This window comes from Balaenoptera acutorostrata, chromosome 15, assembly GCF_949987535.1.
Source record: "Balaenoptera acutorostrata chromosome 15, mBalAcu1.1, whole genome shotgun sequence".
Classification (NCBI taxonomy): domain Eukaryota; kingdom Metazoa; phylum Chordata; class Mammalia; order Artiodactyla; family Balaenopteridae; genus Balaenoptera; species Balaenoptera acutorostrata.
In genome coordinates this window covers 64,416,487-64,432,241 of record NC_080078.1, presented here as the reverse complement: position 1 = coordinate 64,432,241, position 15,755 = coordinate 64,416,487, and the positions used below count along the sequence as shown (strand labels likewise).

General features: G+C 47.1%; 1 protein-coding gene across 1 annotated transcript; it reads left to right on the top strand.

Annotated features, from left to right (window-relative positions):
- Positions 1-242: 242 nt before the first annotated feature.
- On the top strand, positions 243-13,606 carry PXMP4 (peroxisomal membrane protein 4). The gene is made up of 4 exons (XM_007193270.2): positions 243-463; positions 4,730-4,792; positions 8,960-9,158; positions 12,515-13,606. Exons 1-4 carry the CDS (start codon positions 351-353, stop codon positions 12,776-12,778), a joined length of 639 nt encoding a protein of 212 aa, XP_007193332.1. The 5' UTR covers positions 243-350; the 3' UTR covers positions 12,779-13,606.
- Positions 13,607-15,755: the final 2,149 nt, after the last annotated feature.

Below are 15,755 nucleotides of genomic sequence, written 5' to 3'. Positions count from 1 at the left end.
CTCTCCAAGCCCGAGAGAAACGCGCTTTCTGATTGGACAAATCCAGGAGCAAGTTTCTAACCTTCTTTAAGTCGAATCGGGCGGAGCCCACTGTGACTGATTACAAGCTCTCCCTCTCTTCCAATCAGACCGCTATTCGGGAGTGTGCTTGCGTCCCATTCCCCTGGTGAGATGAGTGAGTCCTGTGATTGGCTCTCCTTGTATGAGTGACAGCAGACGCATCTTATGGGCGCAAAGACGCGGCTGCGCTGCCCGGCACTGTCCGGCGCTGAGGGTTGAGCAGGAGGAGCCCGGAGCAGTCAGGGCGGCCGTCCTGCTCGGTGCCCGCCACCCCGCGCGCCGCCCGCACTATGGCCGCCCCGCCGCAGCTGCGGACTCTGCTCCTTGCGATCAACGCACTGTTGCGCAAGCGCCGCTACCACGCAGCGTTGTCCATGCTTAAGGGCTTCCGGAACGGGGCTGTGTGAGTCGGGCGGTGGGGCGGGGCAGGGGCTGAAGGACCGATCTGATGGGGTCGGAGAAGCGGGTTCTGGGGCCGGCGCCGCCGCGCTGTGCGCCCCTGAGGAGCCCTAGTGTGTCCCTAGGTCTCTCGGTGTCCAATATCGGCGCAGTGGGCGCTGGATTTTGGGTTCCGAGCGCCTTCTGAGCCGGGGCTCCCACTACGCTGTTTCTGGGTCTTCCGTGCTTTGCAACCTGGACCTCTTGCCTTGACTGCCTCCCATGCAGCCCCTGTCTCCCTTCATTTGGGCCCAGTTTCCCCTCTTTCGCCGCTGTGTGCCCTTGGGTCTAATGGGAAGCTGGACTCTGGCCTCTAGCCAGCCGGCGGCCCTGCCTCTCTGTGCTCCCTCCATTAAGCTGCGCGTGGGCTTTCATGCCGCTTCTCAATTCTGTAAGTCCCTTCTGGCACAGGGGACTCCTGATAAGCCTCAGTCGTGATGTAAATGAAGCTGCAAATATTTGCTGAGCAAATTGAAGACCTGCAGAAGAGGTCTTGGGGTCATTTCCCCTGGCTGGTGCCAGGACGGGAGCTCAGCTTCCTTTGAACTTCATGCATAACAGCTATCTATCATTTATTGAGAGCCTACTGTGCCAGAACTGGGGACGCATCAGAGAACAAACGGAAGATCTGCATGCTCTTGAAGTTGGCATTTTAGTGGCAGCATGGCATGGTTGTGTGGATGTGACCACCTTGGTTTGAATCCTGGTGCCCCTTACCTGCGTGATCTTGAGCAAGTCTTTTAGCCTCTCTAAGCCTCAATTTCTATAAAATGGGGCTGATAATAGTACTTATATACTGTCAGAGGCTTGAGTCAGTATGTGTGAAATGCTTAGCACAGTGCCTGGTATGTATATAACTGTTGGCTGCTGTAATTATTGTTCTATTCACATGGATGTCTGACTGGCTCACTCCTTCACCTTGTTCAGGCCTCTGATTGTCACCTCCTCAATGAAGCCATCCCTGAACTTCCCACCTCCTTCCCTACTGAATTTTTCTCCATAATACTTACCACCATCTGACACTAAGTAGTTCACTTATGTATCCTGTTTTTCTATTGTTTTTCTCACTGGAAAGTGAGCTTCATGGTGATGCCAAAAATCTTGGCTCTCAGTGCACCAATGCCAAACAGAAACAGACAGAGATTTGGAGGAAAAGAAGAAGCTTTATTCTTTGCCAGGCAAAGGGGAAACACAGCCAGCTAGCACCTCAAGAACTGTGCCCCCCTTCTCTGGGGAATAAGGGCAAGGTTATATAGCCGGGCCTCGTGGTCTGGTAGGTGATAAGGCTCAAAGTAATTAAGGTCTTGCATTTATCTTTTTCTTGCATTATTTCCAAACAGTCACAGCTGGCCTCAGGCAGCCTGGTAATTGAGTCTGTTTGGTAATTGGGTCTGTTGGCCTCTGGGTTGTAGGCCTGCGACCTTCTTTCTGAAATGCAGAGGTTACAAGGGTTGATTTGCTACAAGGGAGTGCAGGGAGTGTAAATACCAGGTGCAGGATGTAATTCACATGTGGGATCAGAGAGTGTTAGGGGCAGTGTGTAATTAACACAGAGTTAGGGACTGATAGGTACAGGATGTAATTCACATAGTGTCAGAGAATGTTAGAGGTTAGCTTTGTGAAGGACAAATCTAGTTACAGACACTACAGATTAGTAACAGTTAAAATAAAACTAGGATTGATTAACTCTTTCAGGCCTGTTTATGCTGTTTCCCCAGGCTGTTCATTGTTACTTTATTTTCCTTGTCTATCAGAAAAGTCTCATTTCTATTTTTGTTGCAACAATGGGGACAGAAAGTTTAATCTATTTTTTTTTTTTTTAATTTATTTATTTATTTATTTTGGCTGTGTTGGGTCTTCGTTTCTGTGCGAGGGCTTTCTCTAGTTGCGTCAAGCGGGGGCCACTCTTCATGGGCCACTCTTCATCGCGGTGCGCGGGCCTCTCTCACTATCGCGGCCTCTCTTGTTGGGAGCACAGGCTCCAGACGCGCAGGCTCAGTAGCTGTGGCTCGCGGGCCTAGTTGCTCCGCGGCATGTGGGATCTTCCCAGACCAGGGCTCGAACCCGTGTCCCCTGCATTGGCAGGCAGATTCTTAACCACTGCGCCACCAGGGAAGCCCAGTTTAATCTATTTTGTTCCTTGCTATATTCCTAGTACCTGGTACACAGCAGGCTCTCAAATATTTACTGAATGAATGAATGTGCAAGGTTGGAATTGCCATTGTCCCCATTTTCTGGATGAGAAGACTGTGGCTCAGAGAGGAAGATTCATTGCTCATGGTCAAGTCACTTAGTCAGGGTCAGAGCCAGGATTCAAACCCGAGGATACCTGATCTCAATGCCAGGCTCTTGGCTTCCATGGGCACCCAGAGTCAGGGAGAAGGTGGTTCCCCCTGGGTCTGGCCAGATCATATCAGTCTTGCTTTGGTGTGATCAGGGTGGGGTGGGCCCTGAGATAACGTCAGTGGGCCCAGGCCCATCTGTAAGGACCTGGAGTCAAAGTGGGGAGACTGATGATTAAATTACCATGACAATACCAGATGATCAGGAATGCTTTACAGAGGAGGTGATGGTGCCGTTTTGAAGGCTGAGTTGGAATTTGCTGTGGGAGATTAAGGGCATCTCAGGCAGAGGGAATGGTTTGAACAAAGGCCTGGAGGTGGAAAAGAATGTGCTGTTTGTCAAGAGAGGCCATCCATTCAGGGAGGCCGACTTGGATGACTGAGAACTGAGACGTATGAACTGTGTAAAATGTAACTCATTTTGATGCTCTACTCCTAAATATATCAATGTGCATCTCTGAAAATAAGAGCATTTTCCTATATGGCTAGATTATCGTAATTACATTTAAGAAATTAATCATAATCCTATAATGTTGACTGCTGTCCAGTTGATAGACAAATTGTTCCAGTTGTCCCCCAAATGCCCTCTATAGCAAGTTTGTCTAGACCAGGATCTTCCAGGATATCACACTGTACCTGTGTATCCTTTAAATCCTTTTTAATCCAGGGCATCCCATTTTTCAAGATGCAGAGTGATCCTGTGAGTGGTAGTAAGTGGCTCCCACCTGAGTTTGAGGAGTTTGGGTAGGGGGCCAAGCAGATGTAGGGAGTTGGGGGCATTGTTCTGCTTGTGTCTGTGGTATAAGGAAGGAGCCTTTTAGCCCTGGCCAGCTGGAGGAGGCCGAGGGTCTCTTTATTCAGGGGAAAGGGACATGACTTTGAGGAGGTGGGGCAGAGAGCTTGCTGGGGCCAGGATGAGGGCCCGGCCCACAGCTAGGCAGTGAGAAAATAAGCCATTCAGTGTGGCCACCACTACAGTAACACTGCTGTCACTTGATCATATTTTTTATTTGACTTATTTTTTGAAAATTATGTAGCATATTCACAAAAGGCATAAAAAGTTAGAACTTTTTAGAAGTTTACACACCTTGCTCTAACCAAGCATAGAGCACATATAGAGCCACCTCGTTCTTGTACAGCTGTGTGGTATTCATTCCACTGACTGCTGGGTCCATTATTTGTTTACCCAGTAGCCTTCTGTGGATGGACACATGTTTGCTCTCAGTCTTCTGCTGTTTCAAGCAAGCCTCACAGATACTCATATGACAACAATATGGGGCTCATGACATTTGTCTCAAGGAGGCTGCCAAAGATTTTTAGACCTTGTAGCCTGGTAAGATTGGGGCCAGACAGCAGGAGAACTTGGTGGGGCGAGGAGAAGTCCAATAAAGAAGAAAAAGAAAGGCAGAGACACTAATATTGGTTGAATTAGGAACTTTTACATGCGCTATGTCCTTAACTGCCAGAAGCAACTCTGAAATGGAGAATACTTTTAACTGATGGGAGAAGGGAGGCTCAGAGATGTTAAATGATTTATCCAAGTGTATACAGCAAAACAGGGCAGGGCTTTGGCACCAAATATTATTTCCTTTGTACTACCCACTTTGGTTTGGTTTTTTTATTTTGGCCACACCACGTGGCATGCGGGGTCTTAGTTCCCCCACCAGGGATCGAACCCGCACTGCCTGCATTGGAAGTGAGGAGTCTTAACCACTGGACTGTCAGGGAAGTCCCTGTACTACCCACTTTGAACCCAGATCTAACTTGAAAGCCAGCATTATTTTCCCTCCCAAAATGATGTCAGGATTAGGGATGGGGAGGGGGCACAGGGAGTCAGAAAGAAACTGATTCAGTGGTGCTGTAGTAACTGTTTTCTTTTGTTTCTACAGCTATGGAGTCAAAATCCGGGCCCCTCACGCACTGGTCATGACCTTTCTCTTCCGGAGTGGCAGGTACCCATCCCCTCTGCACACCCTTCAAACTGGGAGAGAATGTGGTCACCCCTCAGTGCCAGGACTGTTGCAGTAGCTTCCTAGCTGGGTCTAACCTGTCTGCACCACCACCTCCTAAAGTACAAGTCTGATTCTATTATCCCATCTCGAAAGTTCCCCTGGCTCCTCACTGTCCTCCAGAGAAGCCCAGCTTCCAGGTGTGGCCTTCAAGGCCCTCTGCAGCCTGACCTCAGGGGCATCCCCCCTACTCCCCCACGTCCACCCTGGGGTGCCCTTGGCACCAAGACTCACTGCCATTCATTCATGTGCCACATGTGGTTCTACCTCCTTACATTTCTCATGCAGTACCCCTCACCAGGAATGCCCTTTCCTCTTCCACCCCACCTTTATTTCCTTCCTAGCAACCCATACCAGTTCTCTGAGGATCACTTTTTCAGGAAAACTGTTCATGACCTACCTTCTGCCCTTGTTCAGACTTCTTGGCCTTCCTCTGATCTCCCATAACTTCCCTCAAGAGACTTCTCAGAAATCACTTTGTGGTCTAGTTTTTAATGTATGTAGCCTCATCTGGAGCTTATAAGAATCACACATGGGAGACTTCCCTGGTGGCTCAGTGGTTAAGAATCTGCCTTCCAATGCAGGGGACACAGGTTCAGTCTCTGGTCAGGGAACAAGATCCCACGTGCATGCCGCAACTAAGAGTTTGCATGACACAACTAAGGAGGCTGCAGGCTGTAATTAAGGAGCACATGTGCCACAACTAAGGAGCCAGTGAGCTGCAACTAAGGAACCCATGGGCCACAACTAAGGAGCCCGTGAACCGCAACTGAGGAGCACACATGCTGCAACTAAGGAGCCCGCCTGCCACCGCTAAGACCTGGTACAACCAAAAAAAAAAAAAAAAAAAAAAGAATCACACGTGGACACCCTATTACTCAAATCCAGCTTGCTTGCGAGATTTTTTTCTATTTTTTTTTTTTTTTTTTTTGGCCATGCTGCACAGCATGCGGGATTTTTAGTTCCCCCACCAGGGATCAAACCTGCGTCCCCTGCAGTGGAAGCATGGAGTCTTAACCACTGGACCGCCAGGGAAGTCCCTGTAAGATCTTTTCTTTATGTATTTTTCCTTTTTATTTATTTATTCCTTTTTATTTATTTATTATTTTTGGCTGTGTTGGGTCTTCGTTGCTGCGCACGGGCTTTCTCTAGTTGAGGCGAGTGGGAGCTACTCTTCGTTGCAGCGCGCGGGCTTCTCATCGCAGTGGCTTTTCTTGTTGCAGGGTACGGGCTCTAGAGTGGGCGGGCTTCAGTAGATGCAGCGCATGGGCTCAGTAGTTGTGGCTCGTGGACTCTGGAGCACAGGCTTAGTAGTTGTGGCGCACGGGCTTAGTTGCTTCGCGGCATGTGGGATCTTCCCGGACCAGGGCTCGAACCTGTGTCCCCTGCATTGGCAGGCGGATTCTTAACCACTGCGTCACCAAGGAAGCCCTGTATTTTTACTTTTTTAAATTTATTTTTGTTCTAGTTTTTGCCCTCCGAATCATTTTTTTAAATTGAACTCATTCATTCATTCAGTAAATATTTATTGAGCATGTGCCAGACACTCAAAGATTATTATTATTTTTTTTAATAAATTTATTTATTTTATTTATTTATTTTTGGCTGCACTGGATCTTCGTTGCTGCACGTGGGCTTTCTCTAGCTGTGGCAAGCAGGGGCTACTCTTCGTTGCAGTGCACAGGCTTCTCATTGCGGTGGCTTCTCTTGTGGCGGAGCGCGGGCTCTAGGACGCCCAGGCTTCAGTAGTTTTGGCGTGCTGGCTCAGTAGTTGTGGCTCGCGGTCTCTAGAGCACAGGTTTGGTAGTTGTGGCGCACGGGCTTAGTTGCTCCGCAGCATGTGGGATCTTCCCGGACCAGGGCTGGAACCCGTGTCCCCTGCATTGGCAGGCAGATTCTCAACCACTGGGCCACCAGGGAAGCCCCCAGACACTGTTTTTAGGTGCTGGGGATACAGCAGTGAAAAAAAACAGAGAATGATCACTTCCCTTGTAAAGCTTGCATTCTAGCAAGGAGTAGCAGAAAATAAACATAATAAGGAAAGTATATGGTATGTTAGAAGATTGTATGGGCTGTGGGAAAGAAATATTAGAGCAGGGAAAGAGGGAAAGGGGATCCAGAGTGCTGGAGGAGGGGCAGGCTGCAGAACTAAATAGGGAAGGCCTCAGTGAGAAAGTGACATTCAGGTAAAGACTTGAAGGAGATGGAAGAGTTGGCCAAGTGGGTATCAAGGGAAAGAGTGTTTCAGGCCAAGGGAACAGCCAGTGCAAGGGTCCTGAGGTGGGATCATGCCTGGTGAGTTTGAGGAGGCTGCAGCAGAGGGATTGCAGGGGAGAAAACAAAGAGAGGAAGGTCACAGGGGTAACCTAGGCCCATCCTGTCCAGCTTTAGGTCATAGAGAGGAGTTTGGCTTTTCCTTTAAGGGAAACAGGAAATTGTTTTAAGAATTTGTATAGGGACATGCCACTATTTGACTTATCTTTTAATAGTGAGAGAGTGAAGAGTTTGCTGCTAGGGGTCAAGGGCAGAAGTAGGTGTAAAGTAGGAGGCTGTGGCAATAATCCAGTTGAGTAACTGTGGTGGCCCAGACCTTGACGGTGGCAGTGGAGGTGAGAGGTGTTCAGATTCTAGAAACATTTTGAAGGGAGGATTAGTGCCAACACTTGACAAGTGGGAAATCCAGCTTGCCTTAGAACTGTCAGTGCTGGGCCCATGTTCCTATGGTGTGAGAACCAGCTGACTCCTGGCTCTCCCCACTCACCTGGCAGACTTCCACACGTCCCAGAAGACACACTTCAAGGTCCTTCTCCAGCCTTGAGGGCCCTTGCGTTTGCCTGCCCTGAACTGATCTCCCAGAATACAGTCTGCTCCTCTCCCTGGTTCTCCTCACTGCCCCCTAGTGATTTTTTTTTTAATTATTTATTTATTTATTATTATTATTATTATTATTTTGGCTGCGTTGGGTCTTCGTTTCTGTGCGAGGGCTTTCTCTAGTTGTGGCGAGCAGGGGCCACTCTTCATCGCGGTGCACGGGCCTCTCACTGTCGTGGCCTCTCTTGTTGCAGAGCACAGGCTCCAGAAGCGCAGGCTCAGTAGTTGTGGCTCACGGGCTTAGTTGCTCCGTGGCATGTGGGATCTTCCCAGACCAGGGCTCGAACCCGTGTCCCCTGCATTGGCAGGCAGACTCTCAACCACTGCACCACCAGGGAAGCCCCCCTAGTGATTTTTTAAAGATAAATCAAATCATCTGTCCTACTTAAATGTTCGCTTCTCTCAGGATAAAGACAAAACTTAGCATAGCCCCGCCCCTCCCCCACAGCTTTTGCCCCATATATTTTCTGCTCAGGCCTTAATGGTTTCTCTCTGTTCCTTTACTCGCCATTCTCTGTCCCTCCTCAGGACCTTTGCACGTGCTGATCCACCGCCTGGGATGCAACTCCTCTCCCCTCCTGACCTCACTGACTCCTCATTCTTCACACCCCAGGATCATGTCTTGTCAAGGTCAAAGTTTGACCTTTGTGTTGTGATTATTCATTTCATAATTCCCTCTCCCATTAGATCATAAACCTCATGAGGGCAGCAAGCAGATCTCTTTTTTCTCAGACTTGTATCCCCAGATCCAGCACATAGTACATACTCACTCGCTCATTCATTTCTTCACATATTCACTCCAAAAAAAATATTTATTGAGCACCTACTATGTGCCAGGCCTTGTACTGGGGGCTGAGGATGAACAAGCCAGATGTAGACACCACTCTCTGGTAGCTTCCATTAGGATGGGGTGGGAGTGGTGGGAGATAATAAGCAAGTATATAAATGTCAGGTGGTGATAAGAGCTATGAAAGAAAAGAAAAGTTGGGTAAGGGAACAGAATACGATGGGTGTTCTTTTATGTAGAGTGGTCAGGGAAGACCTCTCGGAGGAAGTGGCGTGGAGTCAAGGCCGGAATCTAGTGAGGGAGCAGCCCCAAGGAGATGGAGCCTAGAGGCCTGGGGTTGAATGAGCATCAGCCCATGAGCTCCTTGCCTGGGTCAGTTTTGTGTGCCAGGTGGGTGAGTGCCCTGGGGGCGGCTGGGCCTGCACTCATGGCGGCTCCCTGTGTTTGTGCAGCCTCCGGGAGAAGCTGTGGGCTATCCTGCAGGCCACGTACACTCACTCCCGGAACCTGGCCAGCTTTGTGTTCACTTACAAGGGTCTCTGCGCCCTGCAGTCCCACCTCCAGGGCGAGACCTACCAGGTGCACTCATTCGTGGCTGCCTTCCTTGGGGGCGTCCTGGTGTTTGGAAACAACAATAACATCAACAGCCAGGTAACGGCCCTCTGCTGGGTGTGGGTTGGGGAGAGGGGTGGAGGTGGAGCGTGGGACAGGATTCAGGTATAGAGTTGGGGATGGGAGTCAAAGAAGACAAGCTCTTGGTTCCCTTCCATGTCCGAGGGTCTGTGGTTCACCAGTCCCTGTGTGACCTTGGGAAGGTCACTTCCCCCTCAGTTTCCCGCTCTGTTAACCAGGTGCCTTGTTGGAATTCCATGATTTCCAAAATCAATGTGTGTGCAGCTCTCTGGGGCAAAGATTTGAAAAAACAAAACAAAAGAAAACAAAAGCACAAAACACCACTCTGCAGTGAAGTGAGAAAAAAACATGACCCTGGAGTAAGATTTTCATAAAACAAAACTTAATACATTCAAAGAATTGTCTCTGGTTCTGTAACTTGCCCTTTTTTCTGGGTTAAAGTTCTGTTTTTTAATGAGGTGATGAAACTAAATGCTAATCATTGCTGCTGCTCCTGTTTTAGCATCCTTCTTGGGCAATACAAAAGTTGGCAGTCTTTCCAATTTGCCTCCCTCAAATTTCTTAAATATTCTTAAATTATAAAAATAATATTTTATTTTCACATTTTAAATAATGCAAACTAAGCACCCCCTATGTGCCTGGCACGTTTCTGGGTGCTTAGGATACATCATGATAAAATTAGAAAATAAACTGAAAAGAAAGTTCCTGTCCCCCACCAACTGTCCAGCCACTGTCCAGAGATAGTCACTTTTTTAAAATTAATTTTTATTGGAGTATAGTTGATTTACAATGTTGTGTTAGTTTCTGCTGCACAGCAAAGTGTATCAGTTATACATATACATATAGACAGTCGCTTTAACTGTGTATTGTGTAGCCTTTCAGAACTTGTCTGTGCTTGTGTCAGTGTACATAGTAGGAGTTTTCCACCAATTGAGATCATACTACGTTTTTTTTCATGTAACAGTCAGTGTATCTTGGAGGCCTCTCTTGTCAGTCCCTTATCCTTTATAACATCAGTAGAGCCCTCTGCTGATGGGATGGACCAGCCTTGATTTCACAGTCTCCTCTGGATGGACATTTAGGGGCTCTTTAGCCTTTGGCCATCACACACACACACTGCAGTCTACATCTTTGTTCAGACATCTTCCTGTACTTATGTTAGTCTGTCCGTAAGTTCCTAGACATGGAATTGTGGAATCTAAGGATATGAGCGTTTTGTATTTTGGGAAAGTTTCCCCAATTTTGTTTTTTTGATAGAAATTTCACTTGCCTGTGAACTTCCAAAGTCTAGGAATCCTGGACACACCCATCTCCTTCCCTCTCCCCTCCTTTCCCTGACCCCTGGCAAAAGCTGCTCTGACCTCCATTTCAAAAATGTTGTCATTTCAAAGATGTCATTTCAAAAATGTTATATGATAGACATTTCTCCAAAGAAGACATACGGATGGCCAACAGGCACATGAAAAGATGCTCCACATCGCTAATTATTAGAGAAATGCAAATCAAAACTATAGTGAGGTATCACTTCACACCAGTCAGAATGGCCATCATCAAAAAGTCTACAAATAACAAATGCTGGAGAGGGTGTGGAGAGAAGGGAACCTTCCTACACTGTTGGTGGGAATGTAAATTGGTGCAGCCACTATGGAGAACAATATGGAGTTTCCTTAAAAAACTAAAAATAGAATTACCATATGATCCAGCAATCCCACTCCTGGGTGTATATCTGGAAAAGACGAAAACTCTAATTTGAAAAGATACATTCACCCCAGTGTTCATAGCAGTACTATTTGTAAGACATGGAAGCAACCTAAATGTCTGTTGACAGATGAATGGATAAAGAAGATGTGGTATATATATATATACAATGGAATATTACTCAACCATAAAAAAGAACGAAATAATGCCATTTGCAGCAAAATGGATGGACCTAGAGATTATCATACTAAGTGAAATAAGTCAGACAGAGAAAGGCAAATACCATATGATGTCGCTTACATGTGGAATCTAAAAAAATGATACAAATGAACTTATTTACAAAACAGAAACAGACTCAGAGACATAGAAAACAAACTTATGGTTGTCAAAGGGGAAGTGGTGGGGGAGGCATAAATTAGGAGTTTGGGATTAACAGATACACACTACTGTGTATAAAGTAGGTAAACAACAAGGACCTACTGTATAGCACAGGGAACTCTATTCAATATCTTGTAATGACCTTTAATGGAAAAGAATCTGAAAAAGAATATATATACATATATATGTATATGTGTGTGTGTATAGCTGAATCACTTTGCTGTACACCTGAAACAAACACAACATTGTAAATCAACTATACTTCCATTTAAAAAGATGTTATATAAATGGAGTCATTGTAGTATGTAACCTTTGAGGATTGGCTTTTTTCACTCAGCATCATTTCCTGGCAATTCATCCAAGTTACTGTATGTATTAGCTGTTCATTCCTTTTCATTGCTGAGTAGTGTTCCATGGTATGGATATACCTGTTGAAGAACATCTGGGTTGTTTCCAGTCTTTGGCTATTAGGCATGCAGCTACTCAGAACATTCTTGTACGTGTTTTTGGTGAGCATAAGTTTTCACTTCTGGGGTAAACACCCAGGAGTGCGATTGCTGGGTCATATGGTACATACATACTTAGTTTCATAAGAAACTGCTGAAGCATTTCCAGAGTGATTGTACTGTTTTACATTCCTATCAGGAATATATGCATGATCCAGTTTCTTCACATCCTAGCTGGCATGTGGTTTATTACATTTCAAATTTTAGACATTTTGATAGGTGTATAGTGCTATCTCATTGTGGTTTTAATTTGCATGTCCCTGATGCCTAGTGAAGTTGAACCTTTTTACATGTGCCTATTTTCCTTCTGTGTAACCTCTTCAGTGAAATAACTGTTTGTGTCTTTTGTCCATTTTCTAACTGGATTGTTTCTTTCTTCACTGTTGAGCTTTGAGAGTTTCTAAAAATATTCCAGATACTAGTTTTTGTCAGATATGTGTTTGTAAATATTTTCTCCCAGTCAAGCTTTTCTTTTCTACCTCTTCACATGGGCTTTCACAGTGGAAAAATTCTGAGTTTTGATGAAATCCAGTTTATTAATTTTTTTCTTTTATGGATTGCGTTTTTTGTTGTCGAGCTACCTTTTAGTTTCGAGCCATGGAAATATATTCATTTTTCAGATTTTTTAATGAAAAAGAATAATAAATTAAAGCCATCAACAGTCACATTTAAATGCCTGCTACGTAACTGTTTCAAGTCACCCGGCGCGCAGGTGGCGCCCCAGGGTGGCAGAAGGTTCCCGGTGGCTGGGCCCACCTGTAACCCCCACCTCCCTGTCCTTCCCTCCCTCAGATCAACATGTACCTGATGTCACGCCTCCTGTTTGCCCTGTGCCGCCTGGGCGTGGGGAAGGGCTACATCCCTGAGCCCAGGTGGGACCCGTTCCCGTTGTTCACCGGGCTGCTGTGGGGGCTGGTCCTGTGGCTCTTCGAGTACCACCGGCCCACGCTGCAGCCCTCTCTGCAGTCCTCCATGACCTACCTGTACGAGGACAGCAACGTGTGGCACGACCTCTCGGACTTCCTCATCTACAGCAAGAGGCGCCCCTCCGAGTAACTTGGCCCCAAGGTGCTCATGGAGGCTCCCGCGCCCAAGTCACCTCCGGCGGGCTCAGCTCGAGATTGGCTCCATCAGCGAATCATCCCAGGGGATCCGGCCTTTTCAAGACCCGGGGTGCGAATCATCCCAGGGGATCCGGCCTTTTCAAGACCCGGGGTCTCAGACTCTTTTATTAGCCCGGGGTTCCATTTGCCGAAGTGAAAGCACTGATTTTCAGACCCCATTAGGTACTCTTGAATGGTGGAACGAGCCGCCAGATCAGGCTGAGGAGACTTGGGCGCGGTGACAGCTGTGCCGCTGACTCTGTGAGACCAGGGAAAGTCACACCCCACCCTGGGCCTCAGGGGTCATCGCACTCAGAGGAGGGCACTGAAGTCTCTTTCTGGTGGGTATGTTTTCCGACCGTTCTTCTGGAACAGAGGGCTCCTGGCTGGTGGGCAGTGGGTTGCAAATGCGTTTTTAGAAAATATTCAGTTCCTCGTCTTAGGTGTTCTACTGGAGAAGCTCTAGCGTTTCCACTGTCCAATAGAAACACGATGTGAGTCATAGACGTGATTGAAATTTTTTTAGTAGCCACATTTTTTAAAAAGTGGAGGAAATTCCCTGGTGGTCCAGTGGTTAGGACTCCGAGCTTTCACTGCCAAGGGCACGGGTTCAATCCCTGGTTGGGGAACTAAGATCCCACAAGTCGTGGGGTGTGGCCAAAAAAAAAAAAAGGTGGGGAGGAAAGAAGCAGGTGAGATAAACCTTAATCATATCTTTTAACCCAGTATTTCTAAAATATTATCATTTTAACATGTAATAAATATAAAAGTTACTGAGATATTTTACATTCTTTTTTCTTGTAGTAAGTCATCAAAATCAGGTGTGTGTTTTACACTTACAGCATTTCTCAATTTCAACCAGCCGCATTTCAAGTGCTTATTAGTAGCCACGTGTGGCTACTGGCTACTGTTTTGGATAGCACAGATATAGTATACCCTTGCAGAAAATTCTAGTGGACAGTGCAGATATAGAGCTAGAAGACGTGGGTTTGAGTCCCCACTCCACCACTGTGTAACCTTGGGGAAGGTTCTTCTCAGAGGCTCAGTTTCTAGTAAAATGAGGATAATCATAGTAATACCTGGTGTCCACATTGGACTTGTGTAACTACAACGGCTGCTTCTACTAATTACATCCATGTAGTGAGCTCCTACTTCCTCTTGGGTGCTTTGCACTAATTATTTTTAATCCATTCAAAGACCTTGCAGGTATGTATTTGGATCTCCATTTCACAGATGTGGAAACTGAGAATCAGAGAAGAGAAGTATCTTGCCCAAGGTAATACAACTAATAGTATGACAGCCAAACCAGGGTTTGAACCCAGATCTATGTGATTTCAAAGCTCATGTTTTTTTCAGTGCCTTACTTTAAATTTAGAAACCTAAACTATGCTATGCAAATGTTAGCTAGTTATAGGGGTGCAAACTCAAATGCCTATAGGGGCCTGGCAAGTGGCATAAATGATAATGTTCTGGGTGCTATGCAGTTGGGAGTGACAGGGACGTGTGGAACTGGAGACTCGTGTGCCAGACTGATTTTTGAAAACCACCAAGCTGGACAGATCAAACAGGTCTCCAGGAGATTTGGTCCATGGACCACCAATTTGAATAGGCATACTTCAATCTCTTTTTATATTTTGAAAATTATGGACTTCCCTGGTGGCTCAGTGGTTAAGAATCCGCCTGCCAATGCAGGGGACACAGGTTCAAGCCCTGGTCCAGGAAGATCCCACATGCAGCAGAGCAGCTAAGCCCGTGCGCCACAACTACTGAGCCTGTGCTCTAGAGCCCGTGAGCCACAACTACCGAGCCCATGCGCCACAACTACTGAGCCTGTGCTCTAGAGCCTGTGAGCCACAGCTACCGAGCCCAGGCGCCACAACTACTGAAGCCCACGTGCCTAGAGCCCCTGCTCCACAACAAGAGAAGCCACCGCCGTGAGAAGTCCATGCACCGCAACTAGAGAAGGCCCTCGTGCAGCAATGAAGACCCAACGCAGCCAAAAATTAATTAATTAATTTTAAAAAAAGAAAAAAGAAAATCACTAGTAGAAACATCCACATGAGTCACTGACCTTATTAAAATGCAGATTCTGATTCAGTGGGGTCGGGGTGGGGCCTGAGATTTCTGTATTTCTCACAGGCTCCTGGATGATTCCTGTTGCTGCTGTTCTGAGCTACACCTTGCATAACAAGGTGGTAGGGAATGATATGGGGCCAACCAGTAGCCCATGTGACAAAGGAAGAAACTAAGTCACAGAGCTGTTAGGTCATCGAGGTGGGATTCGGTCTGATTCTAACTGCGTGTTCTCAGGCACAGTGTTGTACTGAAGGCCTGGAGGAGGGGATCTTGAAGTTTCTCTAGTTCACTCCGTGGAGGCTGAATGAGATCCCAAGGTTATGGGGAGGGGAAAGGGTGGCCATCAGCAAGTGGGCTTTGTCGCAGATGCTGCGGTGCCCCACCCATATCCTGCCTAACTTACCACTTCAGTGCACACAAGCCACCCAACTGCCACCCTGAGTCTTTCTGCCTGAGGGCTCCTCACTTGCTCTTGGCACCTGCTTTGCCAGCCTGCAGCAAACCTGCAGTGCTAGAGGATTAACACATCCTGGGAGCAGCCCTCCACCAGTGACTGATGACTACCCCGACTCCTGCACCCCTCGCCCAGTTATCACTGGGTGGGATAACTGAGGTGCCTGCTCCACACTGGCTCCCAGAATACCCCAGCAAGACTTGAGCTCTGGCTGCCCACAGTGGTCACTTGTGTGATGACACTTCCTCCTTGTCTCCCTTCCTCATGCCCCTACCAGCGCTTTGAACCACTTTCCACAGAAACCACTTGCACTCAAATCCTTGTCTTGGGGTCTGCGATTAGGGGAACCCAAACTAAAACTGGCCTCTGGTGCAGTGAGTTGAGAGGCAGCACAAGTGGT

What these genes read in the sequence shown, in the direction of transcription:
- PXMP4 (XM_007193270.2), top strand. Translation starts at nt 351, where the DNA reads ATGGCCGCCCCGCCGCAGCTGCGGACTCTGCTCCTTGCGATCAACGCA. An exon ending in GGCTTCCGGAACGGGGCTGT is followed by an intron (nt 464 to 4,729) that starts GTGAGTCGGGCG and finishes TTGTTTCTACAG; the next exon opens with CTATGGAGTCAAAATCCGGG. An exon ending in ACAATAACATCAACAGCCAG is followed by an intron (nt 9,159 to 12,514) that starts GTAACGGCCCTC and finishes TCCCTCCCTCAG; the next exon opens with ATCAACATGTACCTGATGTC.